The sequence below is a fragment of the Jatropha curcas genome, chromosome 4, assembly GCF_041381405.1.
Source record: "Jatropha curcas cultivar XTBG-Jc1 chromosome 4, XTBG_Jcur_1.0, whole genome shotgun sequence".
Taxonomy (NCBI): Eukaryota; Viridiplantae; Streptophyta; class Magnoliopsida; order Malpighiales; family Euphorbiaceae; genus Jatropha; species Jatropha curcas.
The window spans coordinates 4,839,152-4,858,259 of NC_143154.1; the positions used below are offsets into that span (position 1 = coordinate 4,839,152).

Genomic DNA, 19,108 nt, shown 5'->3' on the forward strand with positions numbered 1-19,108 from the left:
TGTGGGTCCATTGGCCTATAGACTAGCTTTACCACCAGACTTGGATAGGATACATAATGTTTTCCTCGTATCTATATTGAGGAGGTATCGGTCCAACCCATCACATGTGATATCAGTGGAATCTGTTACTATCGAGCCAGATTTAACTTATGAGGAAGAACCAGTGAGGATACTTGCTAGGAAAATCAAGCAACTAAGGAATAAGAGAATTCCTTTGGTAAAGGTTCTTTGGAGAAACCATAAGACCGAGGAAGCTACGTGGGAAAGTGAAGATATTATGAGACAACAGCATCCTCAGTTGTTTAATTCAGGTGAATTTCGAGGACGAAATTCTTTAAGGGGGGAGAGCTGTAATGCCCTATTTTTCTGTATTTGGAATAGTAGTTTACCGGTCTGTGAATAGTACTACAGGTCCGGGAGTCGGTATTATTTTTTGGTCCAAAAAAATTACTATATTACTTGTTAAACTTGTGAATACTAAGTCACTTCTAATTCATAATATGATTATATGTAGGTTAGGACGGTGCCTGCGGCACCGAATGTGGCATCCACTGTCGGGTCTCTCGAGACTGGGCAGTGGGTGTTACAGTTAATTTTTTAGATTTACTATAAATACCCTTTTTCATTTAAAAAAATAATTAAGCTCAAGCCTTTTTTTTTTTAATAAAATTAAGCTAGGCTTTAGTGGGCGTTTGGACGGCACCAAAATTCTCACACTTAGATGGTTTTTAGTCTTACTTTTTTACAGATGAGATGAGATGTAATTAACATAACAAGGACATATAGGAGTTTATATTTTGATCCATTCAGATCCATCAGTGAAGCTAAAAGAAATAAAAGGCTTAGTGAAACAACCCGAATTTTTTATTTTCAAAGATTTTCCAATTAAATTTAATAAACCGACAGCCTGGAAATTTATTTCAATATTTTAATGCGAACACTGTGAGAAACCGAACCGAAAACCGACTGAAAAAGCCGAAAACCAAATGAAAACCAAAGATATGGGTCGAATCGAACCGAATCGAACCGGTTCGACCCAAACCATCTAGAAAATTCCATTTTTTTTTTATCTCCAGCGCTGCACCTCTACTCGTCACCCTCACCAGCGCCTCAACTCCACTCCACCGACACAGCCACTGCGCCTCCTCCTCCCTTCTTCTTCTTCTTCTTCTTCTTTCTTTCTTTCTTTCTTTCTTTCTTTCTTTTCTTTTCTTTCTTCTTCCCTGCGTCTGTCTGCGTGTGACTGGCGAGAGACAGCAGATCTATCGCGCGCCACCCAGCCCTCGCGGGCCACCTCGCCGCCACTCCACGCCGCCAGTCGCACCGCCTCACTGCTCCTTCGCGCGCCACTGCCAGTAGCTCCGCCCTCTGCCAGATTGCGCAGCGCACAACAGCAGCACAGTCTCCACCTTGTCGCGCCACCACCGTGCCCTGCTGCTCCGCCACAACAGATCGCGCCTCTGCCGCCGCTCCAGCGTGCCTCCGACCACCGACAGCCACTGCTCTCCGATCCGGCACGCGTGAAAATCCCCGATCTAGCGAAATTCGACAAAAGATTATATTTTGGGGTAATAAAATTAATGCTACTAATTTTAGTTACTTAAATTAATTTTATTATTGTAGTTAATTAATTTAGTTAATTTAATTTAGTAATTGTGAGTAGTTAAATTAAGTTAATTTAATTTTCAGTATTGATTTATAATATAAATGTTGATTCACTTAAAATCCTTTGATTAATTTATTGAGGAATTTTGATGATAATATCATGAATGGAATGAAATGAAGAATTGAGAATTAAAGGTAATGTTGATATGGATTTTCGGATGGAGGATGAGAAAATTGAATTGATTGATTGATTGCCCGATGGATGGGCTGTGTGATTTGGAGTTATTAGATAAATTGTTGATATTTTAACAGGTGGAAAATCCAATTTTTAGGGGAGATGCTGCCGAAATTTCGGTAGAAATAAAATGAATTTCGGTAGCAAATAAAATTCATTATAGAAATTTAATTATTTATAGAGAGTAGAAAATAAAAGAAAATAAAATAGATTTCAGAAGAAATAAATAAAATAGAGTTCGGTAGAGAAATAAAATTTATTATAGAAAAGAAATTAATATCGAGATTAGATTACGTAGAAAAAATTAAGAATTTAAAATAAAATTCTAAGAGTGGTAAAGAAATGCTTTATCTGATGTAGTTACTTTTGTTTTGTGTCATTCTTAAATTTCTTAGATCGCCCGGGTCCATCTAGTGCTCCTCCAGGACAGAATCAAAGCTAGAACTTCGCTCTCCATCACTGTGAGTAATAATAAATAATGCATGTCAACACTGCATTTGCATAACATTACATTTTTATATATTTACATATTGTATTTTCTCAAAAATATTATGTTATGATCACTATAATTATACTTATGCATAATTGTGCATTTGGATGAAATTGGTGTATTATGATAAATGAATTGTTTGATTATTTGTGTTGTGTATATACTGTGCTCTGTTTGTGTGGAGTTGGGATGAAGTGGGTCACCCTGGGTTTGTGAGGACGGTCGATAAATATGGATCCTGATGAACTGATGAAATTGGACCGTCGGCCGGGTAAATGGGAGATCGGCGCCCCCGTGTGCACCTGATGAATTGATGAAATGATGTTGATGATATGGAAAAGAAAAGAGAGAATGTAAAATAAAATATTGAGAGGACTGGTCAAGTGAGGATTAGACCGGTCGGCCAGATATGGGGGATTGGCTCCCCGGGTGCACATGTTTGAGAGGATGGGCTGTTTGAGAGGACGGCTCGTCGGGGGTTTAGGTGACGCCACTGACTAATTTCCACGTGATGTGATTATTTGAAGGTGATATTGTTTGTGGGTGCTGATGTAATGTCATATGGTTGACTGTTGTGTGTTCATTCAGTATAGTAGGGTGCATTTTGCTTGACTGTATGTGGTGTGTATTATTTATTATTATTCACTGAGTTGCAAAACTCACCCCCTTCTCTCCAAACCTCCCAGGTACTAGGAAGCAGTTGATCCGACTGAAGCTCTGCAATCTTCTCCGCAGAGTTATAAATGTAAACTTTATATTCTTGATATTTAATTTTGAATGTATAAATTATTCTTTTATCAGATTTTTTTTTGGACTCCGCAGTTATAGGGCTGTGTATTTAAATTGGGCCTTATTGTTAGCACTACGCTATAAATTAATTATTGTGTAATTAACTGTAGGTAAACTAGTAAGCCCTTATTGTAATTATGAGTTATTGTGAATAGGCCCTGGTTAAATTTTATGTGTTATTTGATATTGGGCCAGATGTTTGAAAATTTTATAAAACTTATATCTTAAGTCATATGGGCTTACTGTTTTGTTGAAATTAGGAGAATCATGTAGACAGATTGAATAATTTAGGCTTACTACGGGCCTCGGGGGCCTTAAGCTTACCTGGGCCCTAGTGCCGGTCCGGCCCACGGAAATGGGTCGTGACAAAGGTGGTATCAGAGCAAAAGTTCATAAGTCTAGATGTAACTGCGGAGTAATTCCTGTCATGTCTTGACATAGTCTTTCTTGCTTTCCTCTTCAGCGTTGTTCGCAGTCAGGTTAAAGTCAAGTTGTTTAATAATTAAAATTTGTATCCTTGTCCTCTAGAGATGTGATTTAGCTAATGATGCTAAGGGGATGGTTTAAACGTAAACTAGAATCCTTCTATGGAATAAATAATATTCATATATAATTTAAGTAGGTAAGAAGATAAGTTATATAGGATTAATAAGTTGAAGTTAGATGATGAAAGTGTGCTATTTTTATTTAATACGTGTTGAATATGGAATACATATATAAAAATGCAGGAATGTGTGTATATGTGTGCCTGTGGAATTGAGAATGAGTTGCTAATTATTTATTAAGAGAACTAAATGGTTCGGATTTAAGGACATTAGAATCTATTTAAGTGGTGCCTTGAATTAATATATGTATTTGGTGATATTTACATGATGTTGGTTGGTGGAATTTATTATAATTATTGAGATAAATATTTTTCTGGATGGAATGGATATACATGATTTTTATAAGGTCTGAATATTGAAGGATTTGGTGTGATTTGATATGATAATGGTGATGAGTATTTTTCATAAAGAATAATATTGGTGGAATTATTATATGAAGTAAGTTTTATTTATGAATAATCCCTGCTTGGTAGAGCAAAGTGTATTGTTGTATTCATCAACTATTTTTTTTAGGGTGTGAATATAGGGAATAATATAAATTATTGTGGTTAAAAGAAAAGTAAATCGCGATTTTCAGTAAGAGATAAATTACTCTAATCTTTATGTACTTAGTGGTGGATATTGTGTGGCTTGTGGAATCTTATGGTTTATCTAATGGTATTTAGTCTTTTGATGTTTAAAATTTGATGTTTAAAATAATTGTTGCACACTCGATGGTATGTAAAGTACAAACAATGAATTTTATTCAATGGGGGATTCTATGATCCGAGGAACAATTCTATAAGGGAATCAAGGTAATTATGTTATGTAAATAGTGGGGCATGATGATTAAGTGTATTGATGAATGACATCAGACCTGGAGAGGTAATTATCCAATTATTGAATTGATGTTATACCAATGAAGTAGATAAGTAAGAATGGATCTAGTCCTGTTACTGAATGAATATTAAGAAAAGAATCAAATACATAAAGGTGAGGAATATGAATTAATGTGATTTAAATGAGGATAGCTAGTAATTAGAGGTTTGACAAATTAAGGATAATTGTTAGAAAATTTGATGCAAATAGGAATAATGATACATCAGAGGATCTAAGATAAAGATTTTTATATTTTGGGATTTCACGAGTGTAGGAAAAATTGTGGTTCGCGTTGATCTCACTATGCTTATACGAGAATAAATTTTAAGACAAATTGATCAAGAATTGATAAAAAGATTGACTAATAGTTAATAGGAGTATTTACAAGTAATGAAAGAGTTATGGACCTAATCTTAAGGACATTCAGGAATATAAAGGAATGTCTGGTAGAAAAATGATAAGTGGGGCGATGAGGTTGATCGTTTATAGAATTACGAGGGTGGTATATATAATTAAAGGATAGTTAGTATAATCTAGGAATTAATACAGTGAAAGTTTAGTATGTAGTGAGTGTATTAGACAGGATATAATTTAGATCCTAGTACATGTAGGATGTTTAATAAGTCAGACTAAGTCTATGGACCAAGTATAATAAAATAAAAGTAAAAGATAACAAAGGCAATTAGTGGTTTTGGGATTAAAACGCTATTATATTGGGGTGATAATTATATTAGGAAAATTATAGGTTGAATATAATTTGAACATAATTTGAATATAAAGAATAGAGGAGAATAATATTTGTATAATTGAAAAGTTTCTTGTTATATCTCATGGAGAATAGAGATAAGGTGGATATTAAGAATTTAAATGATCATGAATAGTAATTTGATGCGGTAAATAAATTTAAGATTTATGAAAATTTAGAAAATTAAAAGATGCTTTAGAATAATTAGTTTAGAATATGTAGTTAGAAAATAGTTTTATGAGTTATATTAATTGAATCCATATATTGAGCTTATAAATGTATTATGTACAAGTGATAAGTGTTATTAATACTAATAACTTGAAATAAGAGTTGATGAAGAATCATGAGATTCAGCTTGAGATGACGATGAATATGAATAAATGTAATGTCTTGATGCAAAGTAGTTAGAATAAGAAATTCCTATTACTTAGTGCATTTTTGTAAGTTACTTAGTTTATTGGATGGAGAAAGGGAGATATAATTACGCCTCTAGGGAACAGAAGGGTATCTGCAGTATTTTATATATCAATGAACTAACTGGGTTTTAATTTACTGTTCATTTGGAATATTGAGATTTGTGTAAGAATAAACAAGTAAATTTGGGATAATTTTAGGGAGAAGAATACACACAAGTATTCAAAAACTGAAAACATGAATTATAAGATTATCGGATGTGTTAACAAGATGGTCTAAGATTACATCTTCACTATACTTGAAGACCAACTTAAGTGTGTTAATATGGTAATTTATTAATTTAAAATTTGCTCATGGAATGATTGAGATATCAATTAGGATGAGAGTCATTCATATATGATTTGGAGTCGATGTAAAGCTATTCTGAATTTCTTAGCAATTGGTGGAAATTATGATTGAATGAATAGAATTGTGTTATAAATGGCAGTTTGTGACAGATCTTATGGTTTAAGAGAATACTTAATTAGTTAGGTCCATTCGAGGAATGGTACATTGCAACTCTGATGTTGAAGGATTCAATGAGGAATTAACCTTGTTTGGAGTAAAGAATATAGAGAGAACATAATTATGGTTGAGGATATTCCTAGATTGTATTAGGTATAAATTTTACGAATTTGGAGGTGATAGACAAACTTGGAGAGAAAGAATAACCCAATGATATTATTATCTGAATATTCTTAGGTATTCATGGGTAAGAAGAAACATAAAACAAAGGACATAGTTTAATCAGGAGTTGGATTATAGGTTTAATATCCTTAATCTCATACTTAGCTAGAGCAAAAGGCACTACTTGTTTAGGATATCTGGATACGTAGACCTAGGTAAATTGGATATAAAATACGGTTTGGAGAATTTTACATCTTGAGCAAGATAAAAAAAAAAATGTTGGCTAGACTTCTTTATGGAGTTGAGTGTAATAGAATGGTGTGTGCATATTTTAGAAAATACATTAAGAATATTTGGCATGTCAACAGCTAACTTGACTAGTTGCATAAGTTCTTGTCATAATTAGTTAAGAAATGGTATAGTATGAATTCTCATTAGTAGGATTTGAAATGAGATTGTATATCTATCTTCGTTGGAAAATGGTTAAGTTGATAAATATGTGATGAGATTGGGATAGAAGTCAGGATCTCCTATCAGTTGATAGCAATTAGTTAGAGAAATGTCATGATTCTGTCGAAATAAGCTTGTGGTAGTGCAATGAATTTGTTCTCTTTAATTGGAAAGGATCGAATGGTACTTAATGGTAGAACTTGATAATAATAATAATAAGGATCCTAAATTGGAATAGTAGTAAATTTGGATATGTGGATGCGAGTATCAGAAGATTTAATGCTTGGTTTGTGTATGAGTATCTTATTGAGAAATGATCGTTGCCTATAATAGCTAGTGAGAGATAAATGAGGCGATACATCAATATAGGTCACATGATATATAGCTAATGAGAGTTATAACCCTTACTTGAGCAGAGGTTATGAGGAACTTAAATTCTTACGCTTAACAGTGAATACTAGAGTCGAATCTGTGCCTTGGGTTATGAATGTTTTACTCGACTTGACTTGTAGATATAGTACAACTCAAGTTTAAATTAACTATGGTGATAACTTTTAACAGTTGCATCATTATGTGAGAAGCACAACCACCAATGTAGTAAACAACTGTTGCATCCTAGTTTCTTATTATTTTCAAAATTCGAGGACGAATTTTTATAAGGGGGGAAGACTGAAACAACCCGAATTTTTTATTTTCAAAGATTTTCCAATTAAATTTAATAAACCGACAGCCTGGAAATTTATTTCAATATTTTAATGCGAACACTGTGAGAAACCGAACCGAAAACCGACTGAAAAAGCCGAAAACCAAATGAAAACCAAAGATATGGGTCGAATCGAACCGAATCGAACCGGTTCGACCCAAACCATCTAGAAAATTCCATTTTTTTTTTATCTCCAGCGCTGCACCTCTACTCGTCACCCTCACCAGCGCCTCAACTCCACTCCACCGACACAGCCACTGCGCCTCCTCCTCCCTTCTTCTTCTTCTTCTTCTTCTTTCTTTCTTTCTTTCTTTCTTTCTTTCTTTTCTTTTCTTTCTTCTTCCCTGCGTCTGTCTGCGTGTGACTGGCGAGAGACAGCAGATCTATCGCGCGCCACCCAGCCCTCGCGGGCCACCTCGCCGCCACTCCACGCCGCCAGTCGCACCGCCTCACTGCTCCTTCGCGCGCCACTGCCAGTAGCTCCGCCCTCTGCCAGATTGCGCAGCGCACAACAGCAGCACAGTCTCCACCTTGTCGCGCCACCACCGTGCCCTGCTGCTCCGCCACAACAGATCGCGCCTCTGCCGCCGCTCCAGCGTGCCTCCGACCACCGACAGCCACTGCTCTCCGATCCGGCACGCGTGAAAATCCCCGATCTAGCGAAATTCGACAAAAGATTATATTTTGGGGTAATAAAATTAATGCTACTAATTTTAGTTACTTAAATTAATTTTATTATTGTAGTTAATTAATTTAGTTAATTTAATTTAGTAATTGTGAGTAGTTAAATTAAGTTAATTTAATTTTCAGTATTGATTTATAATATAAATGTTGATTCACTTAAAATCCTTTGATTAATTTATTGAGGAATTTTGATGATAATATCATGAATGGAATGAAATGAAGAATTGAGAATTAAAGGTAATGTTGATATGGATTTTCGGATGGAGGATGAGAAAATTGAATTGATTGATTGATTGCCCGATGGATGGGCTGTGTGATTTGGAGTTATTAGATAAATTGTTGATATTTTAACAGGTGGAAAATCCAATTTTTAGGGGAGATGCTGCCGAAATTTCGGTAGAAATAAAATGAATTTCGGTAGCAAATAAAATTCATTATAGAAATTTAATTATTTATAGAGAGTAGAAAATAAAAGAAAATAAAATAGATTTCAGAAGAAATAAATAAAATAGAGTTCGGTAGAGAAATAAAATTTATTATAGAAAAGAAATTAATATCGAGATTAGATTACGTAGAAAAAATTAAGAATTTAAAATAAAATTCTAAGAGTGGTAAAGAAATGCTTTATCTGATGTAGTTACTTTTGTTTTGTGTCATTCTTAAATTTCTTAGATCGCCCGGGTCCATCTAGTGCTCCTCCAGGACAGAATCAAAGCTAGAACTTCGCTCTCCATCACTGTGAGTAATAATAAATAATGCGTGTCAACACTGCATTTGCATAACATTACATTTTTATATATTTACATATTGTATTTTCTCAAAAATATTATGTTATGATCACTATAATTATACTTATGCATAATTGTGCATTTGGATGAAATTGGTGTATTATGATAAATGAATTGTTTGATTATTTGTGTTGTGTATATACTGTGCTCTGTTTGTGTGGAGTTGGGATGAAGTGGGTCACCCTGGGTTTGTGAGGACGGTCGATAAATATGGATCCTGATGAACTGATGAAATTGGACCGTCGGCCGGGTAAATGGGAGATCGGCGCCCCCGTGTGCACCTGATGAATTGATGAAATGATGTTGATGATATGGAAAAGAAAAGAGAGAATGTAAAATAAAATATTGAGAGGACTGGTCAAGTGAGGATTAGACCGGTCGGCCAGATATGGGGGATTGGCTCCCCGGGTGCACATGTTTGAGAGGATGGGCTGTTTGAGAGGACGGCTCGTCGGGGGTTTAGGTGACGCCACTGACTAATTTCCACGTGATGTGATTATTTGAAGGTGATATTGTTTGTGGGTGCTGATGTAATGTCATATGGTTGACTGTTGTGTGTTCATTCAGTATAGTAGGGTGCATTTTGCTTGACTGTATGTGGTGTGTATTATTTATTATTATTCACTGAGTTGCAAAACTCACCCCCTTCTCTCCAAACCTCCCAGGTACTAGGAAGCAGTTGATCCGACTGAAGCTCTGCAATCTTCTCCGCAGAGTTATAAATGTAAACTTTATATTCTTGATATTTAATTTTGAATGTATAAATTATTCTTTTATCAGATTTTTTTTTGGACTCCGCAGTTATAGGGCTGTGTATTTAAATTGGGCCTTATTGTTAGCACTACGCTATAAATTAATTATTGTGTAATTAACTGTAGGTAAACTAGTAAGCCCTTATTGTAATTATGAGTTATTGTGAATAGGCCCTGGTTAAATTTTATGTGTTATTTGATATTGGGCCAGATGTTTGAAAATTTTATAAAACTTATATCTTAAGTCATATGGGCTTACTGTTTTGTTGAAATTAGGAGAATCATGTAGACAGATTGAATAATTTAGGCTTACTACGGGCCTCGGGGGCCTTAAGCTTACCTGGGCCCTAGTGCCGGTCCGGCCCACGGAAATGGGTCGTGACACTTAGCTTCCTCATCAGTAAGTTCTCTTGACCATGACACTCTCCCTGCAAATCTAGCTCCTGGCCTTGTGCACTTGTATTGCCCATAGAACACCGTCCTGCCAATTCCAAATAAGTTAAAACAAACTGAAAATGCCAATAGAGAAGGGAAAGGAAACTTTAGGGTTAGGTAATTAGATGCTATAAACTAAATAAAAAGCTAACGCAAATAGATGCAGTAATGTATATGGCTACGTTAGGTGGACTGGTTTTCCTGTGCAGTCTTTTTAGGTGCATTACGAGTAGATTTTGCAGTAGTAAAGATTAAACAAGGAAGAAGACATATGAACATGGTCCGCGTCTCGCTTCCAAATTGTAACCGCCCCTTTTTCTTGATTTGCAATTTTGTTGAGCGATTCTTTTATAGTCTCAATCATGGATTTTTTTTGCTTACAAAGAAAGGAGTCAGAATAAACTTAAATATGAAACAAACATTTTTAACATTTTCATTTTCCCTCTAATATTTCAAAAACCAAGAATATTATATTTAAAATTCATTTTTGAAATATGCAGAAAAATATAGAAATGTGCTTAGACTTTGCGTTTTTTAATCTCTCCATTTTACATGAATCCTATAATTCTAGAGACATTTGTAGTGAAAAATGCTGCTGTTTATTTTTAAATTACTAAAACACCCTCCTTATCTTTGCTTTTGTATTGACGCCATATTTTGGAATGTATTTCTGATTCTAAGCACTAAACTATTTCACTAGGCATAGCCACGGTTCATTTTGAACCGGAATCGAACTGTATTGTAGATAAATTGAAATCAGATCGGAACTGTCGTTTAAAGTTTTGAACCGGAACCGGCAGTTCAAGGGCCGGTTAAGGTTCATGTAAATGTTAAAATCTGAACCTGAACTGGCATGAACCGACGGTTAACCGGCAATTCCAGTCCAGTTCGAACCAAAAATTTTCTATTTTTATTTTCAAAATGATAATCACTTAGCCTATTTTATACATCTGTAAAAGTCTCAATAATATTTTACTGCATGATATAATTTCTTTAAGATTACTTTAAAAAAAATATAGTTTACTTTAAAAGTTAAAAATCTAAAAAGTAAAATGGTAAAAAAAGAGAGAAATAATTAGTCTAAACTTATATTTTTTTTAACTTTTTTTTACCCTTTAAAATTATTTACTAAGTTTAAAATTACATTCTTTTGAAGCATTTTTCAAAATTTTCTTATAATTTATTTAATTAATAACATTTAAACAAAATAAAGTGATAATTTATTTGATTATTTTGTAAAATTAATTAATTTTATTCTTATATAAGTATGAGCACTCTAAAATTTATTTAAAATAAAATTTACCAAGATTTTTTAAATTCATATTAATATTTTCAAAAGAAAGATGTAACGTTAGAACCGATTTTTTTTAAAAAAAAACATATATTGCCAGAAAATTGTGATCGGAACCGCTCTGGAACCGATGGTTTAAGGGCTGGTTAAGGTTCAATATTTTAAAAATTTTGAACCGGCGGTTTAATGAACTGGTCATGCCTAATTTCAACATGCAAACACTTATTCAAAATTATATTTTGTTCAATTATATTAAAATTTTATTTATAGAACAACTAAGTATTGCTAACAAATATTAATCTTTTATATTTTTCCATCTTTTTACTTACATACTGAAAAATCATTAATTCATTATAATTAACCAAGTAAGTAATAAATTACAATTTAATTGCAAGATGCTCAAATAATGTTTACAAAGGGTAAAAATGTAAAATTTATAATAATATCATTTTCTTTCCTCCATAATTTTAGGCTTTCCAAACGAAAGAAAATAAAATCCTCCCTTAGATTTTTCTTTCAATGCAAATATAAAATAGAAAATAAGGAAAGAAAATAAATAATGCAATCTTTTAATATTTTTCTCTCTTATTTTCCTTCCTTCTTTATTTTCTTTCTCTTTTTCCCAAACATGACAATAGAGATTGCAACTTTGAACTGATAATTTAAACTTAGCGAATTGTGTTTTTTCAAAATTTCATTACTTTATTTTCCTTTCCAAACATAGTTTAAAAGGTTCTTAATAATAAAAAATTTTAAAGTTGAAGTTTCAATATGAAATGAATAGAAAATCAAGATGTCTTTTAAGTCTTTTTACTTAGGAATATATAATAAAAGATAATTTATTGTTTAAGAGAGAAAACAAGTTGCAGGACAAAATACAAATCCCTTGTCTTGAGAGTCTGCCAACACGTGAACTCATCTGATTCAGTTCAGTGCTATTATCAGACGTCATCCTCATATCATCATGCATGACATCAGCATACCGGTAAACTTTACCTCCCTAAGTGTTAATTCTTTTCTATTCAAAACTTGCCCACCAATTCTTCAGAAATTTCGAAGAATGGATTATGTTTTTTATTCTTCTTAATTAGTTTCAGAGCCAGACATGTACATAATTACAGCAGTAATGGTGGTTGATAAAAATATTTAAAATGTGAGAAATGAGAAATGAGAAATAAAATGTGAGAAGCCTTGGTATGTTCTAGGTTGTATATTAAATGACTGAATAAAAATATTTAAATCTATGAATGCACTATAGTTTGGCTTATTTTATAAAAAAAGTATAATTAAAATAGTTATGCATTTATAAATTTTTTGTGAATAAAAAAATAATTATTAACTTTTTATTAGTATAAAACACATATACAAATTTTGAGTGTGCAATTACTTAATGTGAAATAAGTTTACTAATCTCAATATACATAAAAAAACATATTATATTTTTTTTTTTTGCCGTGTATATAAATTCACTTTTATACTTTGTAATTTTATTTTTGTGATATTCTGAATCATGTGAATGACCTATTATGCATGTAATTTTATAAATTTTGATAATAATTTTTACGCTAATATTAATTGATAATATGACCGACAGCCCAGTTGAAGAATACTCCTTAAGTAATAAAAAAAAGCAGGAACTCCATTCGCACGCGCCACACCCACCAAGCAATAATAGGAACCTTCTCTTCAATTTCCAGTGCTTGCTTTCCCAGTTTCACTTATTTATAAGCAGAGTACAACTCCCTCATTCCCTTCTCATCAATATTGCTTCTTGATATTGATCTTGTCCGAAAAATTTCTTCATTTTGTCCAAAAACACTCGAAATAGTTCTTACTGCTAGATCTTGTCCAAAAACACCCAACCATGGCTTATTCTTTTGTAGAGAATACGAGATTTTACCCTTCAACATCCTCCTTATTGTCCTTGTACGCTTCATTTTCCACTTCCTTAATGCTCTTGCGTAATGTTTACCACGAATTAGTACCCAAAAAGCTCGAGACTTTTCTTGTCTCAAAATTCTTGATCTTCTTCTCTCGTAGAAAATCATCTCCTTCTTATGATACCTTCATAATTGATGATTCGTGGGACGGTCTTGATCGCAACAAACTCATAGACTCAGCAAGATTCTACTTGTCCTCCAAGATCGGCCCTAAAAACAAAATTATCAGAATTGGTAAGTTTAGAGGGCAAAAGAATGTGACAGCTGCCTTAGTAGAAGGTGAGAAAGTTGTTGATGTCTATGAAGGGATAGAAATTACATGGCAATTTGCAAAGCAAGAAAACGACGATCGATCCAAGAATGATAAATTCTATAACAAAGGTTATTTTGAACTAACATTTGAAGATCAATATAGAGAAAAAATCTTTAATGATTACTTAAACCACATTGTGGATACTTCCAAGGCCATGACAAAAGGCGAAAAGGTTTTAAAGCTTTATACAAGGTCTCGCGGTGGTTGGGATTCCATTGATTTTCGACATCCATCGACATTTGATGCGCTAGCGATGGATCACAATCTAAAGAAGTCTATTATAGATGATATAGATAGGTTCTTGGCAAGGAAAGACTACTATAAGAGAATTGGAAAGGCTTGGAAAAGAGGATACTTACTCTATGGTCCTCCTGGCACTGGAAAATCAAGCTTAATTGCAGCTATGGCTAATTACCTCAAGTTTGATGTGTTTGATTTGGAGCTGGCCAATATTACTTGTGATGCTGATTTGAGAAAAGCTATGCTGGATATTGATAGGAAGTCCATAACTGTGATTGAAGACATAGATTGCAATTCTACTGTGCATAATCGATCAAGATCAAAATCTGATGATTCTGATGATGAATCCTTTTATGTCAAGGTTATTATCTGTTCTGTTTTAGTCTACTCTCTCATGCTCTGTTTTGTTGATACTTTTATTTTAGAAATGGGATTGGTTAAAACTAGTTTTTGTTTCTCTTAATTTGGATCAAACAGCAATTTTCGCTCTCTGGTCTGCTAAATTGTATTGATGGATTGTGGTCAAGCTGTGGAGAAGAAAGGATAATAGTGTTTACGACAAATCACAAGGAAGTTTTGGACCCAGCATTGCTTCGTCCTGGCAGAATGGATATGCACATTCACATGTCATATTGTACCAGTGAAGGATTTAGAGTTTTGGTGTACAATTACCTTGGAATTAAAGAGCATAAACTGCTTGAAGAAATTGATGGGTTGATACAAAGTGCAGAGGCCACTCCTGCTTCTTTGGCTGAGGAATTATTGAAGAGTGATGATCCTGATGTTGCTCTTGGAGAAGTACTCAATTTTCTTAAGCAGCAGAGAATTAAAAAGGATAATGAAGATAAAATTGTAGAAGAAAAGGTAAGCTCTGTTTAGTGAATCTAATTTTGTCTTTCCCTTTTTTTAGCGTAGTTATTAAGTTTTTATTAGGAAAGAAATGTCCAGCCTTTCTCCAATGACTACTTGGATTCTCTACAGTTGGAGGTTTATTATTAAGTATTTTGATGAGAACTTACAAATTATCTTGTAATTTTCACTTTTACTAGATTTTTTATTATCTTGTAATTTTGTAAAGAGTTTTGCATGGCCTATAGTATTATTTCGTCACATAAAAATCTTTAATGAATTAAAAAAATTATTTAATAGTAATTAAGCAATCATTTTGTTTTTAAACTAAATAAGAATTTTTTTACCTATTATTGTATAGTTGGTTTCTCTTGCATTCTAGCATCCAATAGCTAAGTTTTAAACAATAAAATCTAATGGTTATTAATTATTCACCAGGATGCAGAATTATTAACATTCTGTACTGCACTGTAGTTTGTCCCTAACTATAGTAGATATCTCATATTATCAATTTTTCTGACAGATACAAATTATTTAATTTTTTTTTTACTATATTTGCACATTTCTTTTTTCAATTTTACTAACATACAATTTGGAATGCTACATATTTTTAATTATTTATTTAAAATTCAGAAAAAAAGAAAATATAATAATCCAAATACATATTTCCTGGAAAATTGTGTGGATTCATGAAAGTTTTAATTTGTCAATTGTATATTCAAAATTAAAATTTTTACTAATATCCAAAAATATTTATATAAAAACAAAATTACGAGCCTTATAAATTTTTTCTTTTACTGTTTAATGGCAAAAAGAAAAAAAATAATAATTGCATTAAAAAGCTGACAGGAAACACAGCCTTACAATACAATATTTAAAAATAATTTTCTTTTATGGCTATTAAGTCTACATTCCCCAGTGCTATGTCCTCGTGTGTCCTCAAAATTGAAGGAAAGTATACTTGAAGGCATGATAGACAATGAATGTTTGTTATGGTAATATAATAGGAATTGTACGTGCTTTATGCATAAATTTTCACCCGAATTTTACGTGTTTAATTTTATGACACCCTTAATTTTACAGAGACCTATTATATTTTTGAAATTGTTCATTTTAATAATAATCCTGCCCCTTGTCATATATAAATTTCAAATGCTGAATTGAGAGTGTTGCCTGAAATATTGTGTACCTGAATTATTGAAAAAGTAAAGTTATTTATGTTTTCTGATATCATTATTGAAAATGACCAAAAAGTCATAAAAGAGAAACAAAGTTTGGTTGTTGTCATTTGCAAATTGACGTGTACTGCTAAGTTCTTCGAAGATTCCCATTTGCTAAAGTATAAGATAGAACTCAATTTTGAAAAGGTAGCAACCACCTTTTTGGAAAATGTTACAATAAATCAAAGAAAATGATTTTTTTTTTTTTTTGTACCAGAGTTACATGAGACCTGATGGACTGGCCACTGTGAAAGTGGTTCAGAAATTATACCACTGGTCAATGACCCAATTCACCCATTTTTTCAATAAAAAAAAAAAAAAAAAAAGAGAGAGAGCTATGCTTTAAGAATTACAAGAAACACCCACCAAATCATGTAAAATTCATGATCAAGAAGATAACGAGTGCCCATTGTAAACTTGCTAGCCAATTTTGATGGCTGAATACATAATTTAATCTATTTTCTAATTTTAATTTTGTAGTATCTTGAACTTTACAAACGATCTGTCGGCATTTAAACTTATAAATTTTAATAATACTAGACACATTTCGACACAATATTCACAATTTTTAAATTTTTTTGATTTTTATCTACAAAATATCAATTTTATATATAGCTAGCATGACTATTTGGAACAATAATTTTCATAAATTTCAACTTTTTAATATATGTTTAGTTGATATAATTTTACAAGTTGAAGTGTTAAATAAAATAATTAAAATTTTTATTTATTTAATAAATATAATTTATAAATTGAAATGTTTAATTGGTGAAAGTAAAAGTTGATGATGCCACGAGATTAAAATAATTCAGAGTGAATTTATTTATAGGGCCCAATTTCAACAAATAAACTATACATTAAAAAGTTTCCTTCCCTAAATATATGGTTTTTAAAGTGTCATTTTAATAAAGTAGTTACATAAATAAAGATTTAGAATATTACTTCCATTCTATTCATTTTTTTCATACGTTTTGAGATTTTACAAAAATTAAAAAAAATATTAAATCACCAATTTTAGAAAAAATAAGAGTAATTGAATAATACAAATAAAGTTTAGTAAAAATATCTAAAACGGTGGATGGTTCTTGGGGTTTGGGGAAGGCGGGTCTATTTTTTAATGCGGATCAGATTAGGGCAATTTGGTCTCGTGTTATTTCTTAAAGGCTTACTATTTTCTTGTGTACGAAAAAAAAAATTTATCTTGTCTCTAGTAATTTATTTGGATAAATTATTATTTAATTCCTGGATGTTGTCCTAATTAATATGCATGTTCCTTAAAATAAAGAAAAAAATGAAAATCTTTTCACATTTGCTCCTATAAAAATAGTTATTCTGATCAAATTATGTCAAAAGAAAAGACGGTTTAAATCGAAACATGTTTCGACTATTTGTTAATTGTTCTTGAAGAGTTGAGACACTTTCATAACGGTAAGGAAGGAGAAGGGCCTATTCATTAAAAAAACTACAAGACTAAAAATGTAATTTCAAGTGTATGAAATTTATAGAGTTTTGAATAATTAGGAAGTGAGTTTAATTTGAAATGGTGTACTTGAATGTGTAGTTAAGAGGCATTGGTTGAAATTATTTGGAAACTGTAGGGAAAATTTTAGTTAGAAAGAAAAATTTACAGCATTTTCCTCACGAGTTCATTCATTTTCAATCTGACTAAGGCACTCTTTGGATAAAATTGGCTATTTCAATAGCTACACAGAAATTATAAGCTCTTTTAGAATCTGTTCGACAATATTAATTATTGTAATAGCTGTTAGAACTATTAGCTATTTTGCAGTTAGCTGTTTATTTAGCGGTTTAAATTAGAAATATTCAATAAAAAAAGATAAAAATAATTGTTTTTTATTTTGAGAGGATAAAAATAATTGTTTAACTTATAATGAAATTAGCTAGCGAAATTCAAAGAAAAAAAAATAATGGTATGATTTTCAAAAAACAAAAAATTAAAAACTAAACTAAAAGCTAAACATTAGAGATAATTATATCTTTATTATCTAAATTTTTCATTTTTTTTCATTTTGGTGTCTAAAGGAAAATGTTATCAATTGAGTACTTAAATTTTTAAAAATTTACAATTACGTGTATCAAGTTGAACTGGCTAACAAAAAAACATGATTATATAATTGTAGACCTTATTCTTTTAACACATGGCAACTGACGTGGAGACAAAGAGCTCCAAAATTGCAATTCAGCGGCATGAGTAGATTCTATGTGGACATAAATATGAATTTTCTATTTTGTCCTTAAGAATACCTAAGTCTCTCATTCCTCTGTTCACATCTTTTCATTTCAAATCAATTCCTCTGCAACCTCAGATCTACTCACATCCTCTCAAATCCTCTCTAACACCATGGAAGTCGTTGCAAAAGCAAAAAGAAAAACAACAAAGAAAGTCACGGAAAAAAAAAAAAAAACAAATTCATCTAATATATGTAACTGTAGAATAAATCAAGATTATGAAAAAAAAAAAAAGAAAAAGAATCTTCCACATCTAGAATTCCTTGAACTCAAATTCATCTAATACATGAAAATTGAATCCTAATAAAACAAAACCCACAAACTTATACTGATAATTTTCCAAACCGAAGCCTTTTTTTTTTTTTTGTCTTACTTTCATGAAGAAATTAAAAAATATATATATATATTAGAAAGAGGAAAAGAGAAGTGTACCATCAGTGTTCAACGAAAGAGATGAGCATATATTGGATTAAGGTCGTCAAATTGGATGAGCCATGGAGCTGGGTGTTTTAACGCAATAGGCAATGCAGTAACGAATGATTAAGGGAATTAATCAACCAGATTTAATAAACACCTAATCTAACACCTTCAAGGACCATAAGAGGTGGCCTTAGAGATTAAGCCACCACTTTCTCTGTGAATCGAGTAATTTGTAGAGGATTTCAAGGAGAATCTCATCACTTAAAAGAAGTGTACGATCGATTTTGGAGAAATTGGGAATTAGGTTTAGGTTTTGGTTTTGGAATCTTTGGTGGGAGTATAAGCATCGGAGATAGACCAGAGTTG

The 19,108-nt window shown here is 32.1% G+C and overlaps 1 protein-coding gene and 1 long non-coding RNA gene across 4 annotated transcripts; both read left to right on the forward strand.

Moving 5' to 3' along the window:
* The first annotated feature begins 1,084 nt into the window (after positions 1-1,084).
* LOC149496738 (uncharacterized) lies at positions 1,085-10,032 on the forward strand. Of its 3 annotated transcripts, XR_016320501.1 has the most exons (5): positions 1,085-1,568; positions 2,236-2,301; positions 3,017-3,075; positions 8,917-8,982; positions 9,698-10,032. It is a non-coding gene; the product is annotated as an uncharacterized LOC149496738 (long non-coding RNA). The 3 variants fall into 3 exon arrangements; XR_016320500.1 differs by lacking the exons at positions 8,917-8,982; positions 9,698-10,032 and having other exon boundaries at positions 1,090-1,568; positions 3,017-3,351; XR_016320502.1 differs by lacking the exons at positions 1,085-1,568; positions 2,236-2,301; positions 3,017-3,075 and adding an exon at positions 7,770-8,249.
* A 3,142-nt stretch (positions 10,033-13,174) lies between these two features.
* LOC105650322 (AAA-ATPase At2g18193) lies at positions 13,175-15,080 on the forward strand. Its single transcript, XM_089720880.1, has 2 exons — positions 13,175-14,364; positions 14,481-15,080. Exons 1-2 carry the CDS (start codon positions 13,375-13,377, stop codon positions 14,880-14,882), a joined length of 1,392 nt encoding a protein of 463 aa, XP_089577006.1. The 5' UTR covers positions 13,175-13,374; the 3' UTR covers positions 14,883-15,080.
* The last annotated feature ends 4,028 nt before the right edge of the window (positions 15,081-19,108 follow it).

Bases quoted from the DNA above. Each gene is read 5' to 3' on its own strand.
- LOC105650322 (XM_089720880.1), top strand. From the start codon at position 13,375: ATGGCTTATTCTTTTGTAGAGAATACGAGATTTTACCCTTCAACATCC. The intron at 14,365-14,480 runs GTTATTATCTGT...TGGATCAAACAG, and splicing joins ATGAATCCTTTTATGTCAAG to CAATTTTCGCTCTCTGGTCT.